At 43.1% G+C, this 6,785-nt stretch overlaps 1 protein-coding gene across 1 annotated transcript in view; it reads right to left on the bottom strand.

Moving 5' to 3' along the window:
* Positions 1–6,778, bottom strand: part of ALG8 (ALG8, alpha-1,3-glucosyltransferase) — an 11,617-nt gene extending 4,839 nt beyond the window's left edge. Inside the window, exons 1-9 of the mRNA XM_010021472.1 lie at positions 6,756–6,778; positions 6,043–6,121; positions 4,984–5,177; positions 3,545–3,654; positions 2,162–2,229; positions 1,507–1,633; positions 764–867; positions 524–644; positions 39–178 (exon numbers count right to left, since the gene is read on the bottom strand). Coding sequence (XP_010019774.1) covers positions 39–178; positions 524–644; positions 764–867; positions 1,507–1,633; positions 2,162–2,229; positions 3,545–3,654; positions 4,984–5,087 — 774 coding nt within the window. The 5' untranslated portion in view covers positions 5,088–5,177; positions 6,043–6,121; positions 6,756–6,778. The remainder of the gene's footprint in view (positions 1–38; positions 179–523; positions 645–763; positions 868–1,506; positions 1,634–2,161; positions 2,230–3,544; positions 3,655–4,983; positions 5,178–6,042; positions 6,122–6,755) is intronic.
* Between the last annotated feature and the right edge of the window lie 7 nt (positions 6,779–6,785).

Here is a 6,785-nt window from a genome sequence, read left to right as displayed (position 1 = left end):
CCCCCCCCCCCCCCCCCCCAAGTCTTATTTATTCTTACCAATATAGATATGAAAGTACAGATTAAGGTTGTCAGTGGAGTCACAGAAGGGAGGACAGTGTGCTGAAATTCCTGAACCAGCCCTCCCGTCATAGAGGCTTTAGGAATTTTTGTGTGATCAAGAAAACCACATTTCAACCCTAAAACCAAAAGAAAAGTACAATCTGGTAAGTGTTTATGAAGAAAATGAAGTAGCTGAAATAAGCACATGCCAAATTCTTGTCTTATTTTAAAGGTTAGCAGAGAGGAAAGATGGGTTTCTGACTTACTGCTGAAAATGTATCATAAAATCCAAGACTGATTTGGGTTGGAAAAGGACCTTAAAGCTCATCCAGTTCCAACCCCCAACATCACGCACTGTGGTGTTGGAAGGATTAAGGCAATGTGGTAACGTAATTCACTACCTGCATTCGAACGGGGAGGACTAAAGTCCAGAGACTTCTATCTGCAGACAGGCACCAAACAGCAGGATTAGGATACTGTACCTATAACTGTTAGTGCTTTATCCACAGCGTTGTACAGAGCCCAGAAGTTTGGGGCCCAATAGGCATGGCAGAGACCTCGCTTGAAAGGGAAAAGTCGTGACATGACTTGAGGCAGTTGTCCCTGTGGGAAACAAGAGAGAAGAAAGAAACAGCCTCTTTAGATGAGACATAGTTTCTATTTTCACACCACCATTTTCTAACACTTCAAGGGAATAACAGGGTACAAAGGGGGGTTATTACCAATACTATGAAGGGGCCCAATGAAAGAGCAGAAACAAGACAGACAATCAACCCCAGAAGAGTCAAATGAAGAAAGCTGAAACTTCTCCACTTCAGGGATCCATCTACAAAGCAGCAAAGAGATCATCAAAACAGTTACTGTGGCAGAGAGGGAGGCAAAGCATTCCATGCCAACACGAATTGCTAGCACCTATCTAAAAGCACATAGCTTTTTATGTCAATGCATTCAGTTGCTTCCTTCAGTGTCAGTTTGCCTTTGCTGTTTCCCACATTGCAGCTCCTGCATTATACAAAGCTTTTGGTATTTTTCTCTTTCAAGAGAAGTACCTTCTCTGCTCATGTGAGGAGTATTGCACATGTTTCAGTGCTAAATGGAGAGAAGGACTTTGAAATAACTTCTGATGCTGTTTCACATCCGGAGTAATCCTTATGACTTCAAACTGTCACCTCTAGCTGTTTATGTTGGGTTTTCTTAATGTGAAGCTCATTCCAATCTTATAAAACCTCCTAGGGATAAAACACATCAAGTTTCCAAGTAATATCATTTATTCTTACCAATATAGGTGTGAAACTCCCTAGAAAGTGTATTTTACAAAAATATTTCGAAGATCTTGAAATAATTTGCCAAGCAGAATTATCACCTGCCCCACAGCCATTCCATTCCGATGGTATCTGCATGTCTTGTCTTCTCCTGGCCACCCAAGACAATCCCCCAAAAACAAGCAAGGAGAACCCCATCTTACCTGCATGATTGGCAGTAAAGCAATAGGATCGTAACAAATAAATGCCATATGCTGGGGCCACATACACGTAGATGTGCTTGAAATGCAGGAGAACAGCAAAAAGAAGAGCACCCTCCAAATATCTTCTCTGAAAGAAAAACAGAGCAAAACCTAAGCACTTCTACTTGTACTCCCTTTTAGTAGTCCTCTGTTGTACTCCTAAGGTGACAAGACATTTATCATAGGTATAAAAAGAGCCTTTACTTCAAATGACAAACTCAGCACTGTTGTGCACAACAGGTATGGAGAAGGAAACTATATTGTCACATGACACTTAGAAAATTGGGTAGGTTTCACCTCCCTACAGCTTCAGAGGTGTGCTTTCTAAGGACTGGTGACTTAGAAGGAGGTAAGTTGGCAGGGAACCATGCCATGTTGCTCAGGTATAACATAGACATTAGCTTTCTCATAGGGAACTATAATGCTGCAGCATCAACAAGTAATTATGGTGAGTTTCAAGCTCCCTTTTTGCCCCCCAAACTCAAGTAATGATTAAACATCCAGCTTAGCACACCTCAACTTCAAGCCACTCCCACTGACCTCAATGTGAGCAGCCCAATGAAGTGAATTAGTGCATCTAAAATACAGCAAAGAGAAAAGAGCCACTCAAGTTTACCTGACACAGTCGAGCCACAGAGAGAAGCATCAGCCCAAACAGAAAGCCATTGTACTGAAAGTGAATATCTGAACTTGAGTCAAGAAAGAATAAAGCAAGTTTTCTTCAGTACTATCAGTCTTCTGGGGCTGACTCAACCTTGTAAGTTCCATTTTAATTTGAATTTATTGCTTAAGTCAAGATAGCAACCTTACATTCACTCCACACAGACACAAAAGCATTGTTAAGCTTACAGGTAAGTACTCTTAGACATAAACCCTACTAATGCTAGTGTATTATCTTGATGAAATATAACAATTTTACTATGTATATATTGTGTAGCTTATAACAAAACAAAAGGTTAATTCTCCACTTATTTAAGTATTAGTCTCTGCCACACACTGGTTAAAGGAGATGGCAGTCATCACTTATCTCCCACCTGTAAGCAGGCAACTTAGACAAGGACTGGGAAGGAGAAAACTAGTCCTTCTATAAAAGAATTACTGTTGTTTTCCCCCTCTGTTCCCTTTTCAGCCAGATCAATGCACTTTGTGTCAACAGTGACTCACAATAACCGGACTTTTCAGAGTTGTTTTTATACCCTTTAGAACACCTTGCTAATTCTCATGTAACATTAACCACATGAAAAGCATCTGAACATAAAGCACTTGTAAGTTTTCCTTGCCACAGGACAAACTTAGAAGCACACCCAGAACAAAGAGAGTGTCTGCTAATGCTTCTGTAGGCACAGAGAAGTAGCCAGCAGGAACAGGCACATCGCTGCCAGACTGGTCCTCCTGCAGCTCTTAACAGAATCCCAGATTGGTTTGTGTTGGAAGGGACCTTAAAGCTCATCCAGTCCCAACCCCCTGCCACGGGCAGGGGCACCTTCCACTAGAGCAGGTTGCTCCAAGCCCCATCCAACCATCTGGCCTTGAACACTGCCGGGGATGGGCCAGCCACAGCTTCTACAGGCTTTGGATATAGAACCACTTCCTCAACCTGCTGCTCACACTCTGGGGGTGCACCCAGCACAAAGCGGGGGTTCTAGGCTCCAAGAACACGCTGAAGCCAGGTCACAGGGAGCTTCTTATCACCCAACACCCCAAGTCCTTCTCAGGCTGCTCCATCCAGTCTCCCCCAGCCTGTGTTTGTGCTGGGATTGCCCTGACCCAGGGGCAGGACCTTGCATGTGGCCAGGCAAATCAGACCAAGAAACTGAACAATTTCCATTTTGCCAAATACTAATTCCAATGCAAACATGAAGTTACATGAAGAAACACAACAGCACTGTTACTTGCTGTGATTGGAATAGTACTATTCATGGGTTTGTACCATATGCTGTAACAAGTTGTTAAAGAAACCAATCAAACACAAACAACCCACAACAGTTTGAAAGGATACGATCCACAATTAACAACCCAAAATTCCACAAGAGCAGAGCAGCCAGAATAAATGTTGGTTTTTCCAGGATATCCTTTGCAGCACGTTTTCCATTGACACATCGGCAGCACCTGAGCAAGAACAAAAGCAACAGAAGCCTTAACTGAAACAGCCAGCAAAAACATCGTTGCTTTTAAGAGTTGAGAAGTGCACTTAACCTGAAGTTAACTGTTATTAGAATGGAAGGCAACGACAAAACTCCTACTGAATTCATCAGGAGAAGGCAGTTACAGGAGAAGGCAGTTAGGAATAAAGTTTAGTTAAAATAGGATTTGAAATTTCTATAGCTGTAGTAGCTGCTAAAGCTTCTGTCAAGTAGCTTAGTCTCAGGTTCAAGTCTCACATTCAGTAACTGTAAGGTTGTCACAACCTGTTTGCTGTCAGCTTCTCAGGAAGGAACAATGTATGGCTACACCTGGAGACAACGTACCAAAGTGTATTTAAGGTCCTCAGTTGTACACTAACCTCTTCCTGGCTCCCCGCCTCAACATCATGAGCTACTTCTGCTGGTTAAAATCATCTTATTACCTCTCAGTATGAAGCTACACGGACCATATTATTATTTGAAGGTAAGATTAGATCAGATTGAAAAGCTGGCGATGATTTGTGCTGGAATACTATTAGCAGAGCCATTTTAAGCCAGCTCATTCCTACATCTTAGAGTCAGAACAATAAAAGGAAAAGGTCACAAGGCAAAGCCAGCCTGTTGCAAATAGAGGAAATAAATAAAGGAGCTCAGGTAGTGCTCCACTGCAACAGAGAACTTGAAGGAGGGAGATAAAATGAGGGAAGACTGTCACAGCCACATTGCTAAGGTAGGCAATTTAATTCTTAAAGCATCTCCCTCCCTGCACTCCTTAGGTATAAGAGAAACACTTCTTCACAAAGTCAGGGCACACTGAAAAGCTATAATAGTTAATTATAGATTATATATATCAGTTGGAATAATCAGTTTATCATCAAGAATATCAAAATCACTGGAGCGACTTTGCATATCTCATGATAATGGCTTTTGTCACAAGTTTCCTTTATGCTTCTACTCTAGAAGAACAAAGTAATAAGAAAAGTAACAGGAAAAAGCCACCTAGGTGCACACAAGTTGTCCTGCAAGCCCCACAAAGGGAACCCAGCAACCGAAACAATCCACCTATAATGTGTGAAACAGCAGGTAAGGTCCGAATGTGCACAGGTCTGATCACAGGTACAGCGCCAGCACCTCCAAGCACAAGTTACTCTGCGTTTAGCAGCACATTCCACATTTCTCCCTGAACAGCTTAAAGCAACTTGGATGTTTCTATGCATTTATAAGATTATTTGTAGAAATCATTGTTGTTACTCTAGAATAAGGCCACACATTAAAGACCACCCACTGTCCCTACAAGTAGAGCATTAAGACTTACTCGTGAACTGCATAGATGAAAAGGATATCTGTAAAGATGACAGAGAATCTTTGGAAGAAGATGGTTGCATGACTGCTGTAATTCAGGTTTTCAATAACCAACATCTTGGGATCAAAATACTTGGCGACATGTGAAAGGGCATATTCAAACCAAGCAAAAAAGGGTGGATAATCCAGGGTCCATTCTGAAGTTGCCTAAAGACAAAGTAAGATTAAATAGTTCAACACAATCTGTGCTGTTTATAGTCCTTTAGTTCATCACAGCAAGTCAGCTTATGGATTATATCTCAGTAGCCTCTATTTAATAGAAACAGGACAAGGGGAATGGCTTTAACCTGCCAGAGGGGAGATTGAGATGAGCTCTGAGGCAGAAGCTCTTCCCTGTGAGGGTGCTGAGGTGCTGGCACAGGGTGCCCAGAGAAGCTGTGGCTGCCCCATCCCTGGCAGTGTTCAAGGCCAGGTTGGACACAGGGGCTTGGAGCAACCTGCTCTAGTGGAAGGTGTCCCTGCCCGTGGCAGGGGCTGGAGCTGGAGGAGCTTTAAGGTCCCTTCAAACTAGTCTGGGATTCTATGATTACAACCCAATTGTGTAGGCTGAGTCTATGATGAAATTAAAGGTGATTCATCCAGATGAAAATCAGTACATGCTAATAGTGCAACAGCACAGAACATTAATAGTGACTGATTTAATAATGCATATACCTATTGATAGGATTCATTGTTTATCACGACTGTGTACCATTAATGACAAGAGCAAAGACAGCAGCAATTTAAGACCACCATGCAACTCTCTCCGGTATTACACAGCCTTTATAATTCACATGCCTTAATCATCTTTTCCATTTCACCTCCATAAGCACCTTCCCCAAACAACTCTCATTTCTTAGCTAAACACTACACAGGGCCAACAAATGATGACTGGCATGTTTTTATATCACTGCACGACACCTGCCAAGCATCAGCATCCACGACATAACAAAAGGCTTTCTCCTCTAGCATTCACACATGCCCAATTTGACTATAACTTAAACACAGCCAAAAACCCCCACCATGTACTTACTTCATAGTACCACTGAGAGAGGGGCAAGTTGTGAGTGATGGCAAGCCAATTCCTATGTACTTCAAAATCTGTGGAGTAACTGCGGAAGGTTTAAGGTAAGAGTCAGATACATGCACTTAAAGGAGAAACACTTCAGAGCACATCACCACGGGGAGGTGAAAAGAAAACCTACATTGATCAGCTCTAGGGCAAGACTGTGGTCAAATCCTGCCCATGGCAGGGGGTTGGAACTCGATGAGCTTTAAGGTCCCTTCAACCCAATCCAGTCTGATATTCTATGGTTCTCAGTAACTCAAACAGCAACAAAGATGCCATGACCTTTGTGCCACGGACATATAGAGGTGATACAGGGCAAGAATTACTTACAGCTTGGCCTCTTCTGGCAACTAATGCCCAAATTGCAGGCTCTAACTGACAATTAACGCCTAAATTATAGGTTGTAACTAATTCTTACTCGCAATTTGAATTTTGGGGTTTATTTTTGAGCAAAAAAAAAAAAAAAGCAATAACGTTCCAGCACATTTAAAGACCCTCCCGAACAGGACCGGGCTCAAAGCACTCCCAAACCCCAAACCCCAGCTCTTTCCCACGGCCGAGAGCAGGCAGCGCCCGGCAGCACCGCCCGCTCCCCACCACAGCCCGAAGGAAACGAGCACTTGAGGGCACCGCGGTCCCCCAGAGCCCCATCCCCGCCGCCCCGGCCCTGTCCTCACTACGCGGGGATGAGCAGGCACTTGAGGAGG

This window comes from Nestor notabilis, unplaced genomic scaffold (genome assembly GCF_000696875.1).
Source record: "Nestor notabilis isolate BGI_N333 unplaced genomic scaffold, ASM69687v1 scaffold14049, whole genome shotgun sequence".
NCBI classification, from domain to species: Eukaryota; Metazoa; Chordata; class Aves; order Psittaciformes; family Psittacidae; genus Nestor; species Nestor notabilis.
Note: the sequence above shows the minus strand (reverse complement) of the source record. Positions and strands in the feature narration are given on the sequence as shown.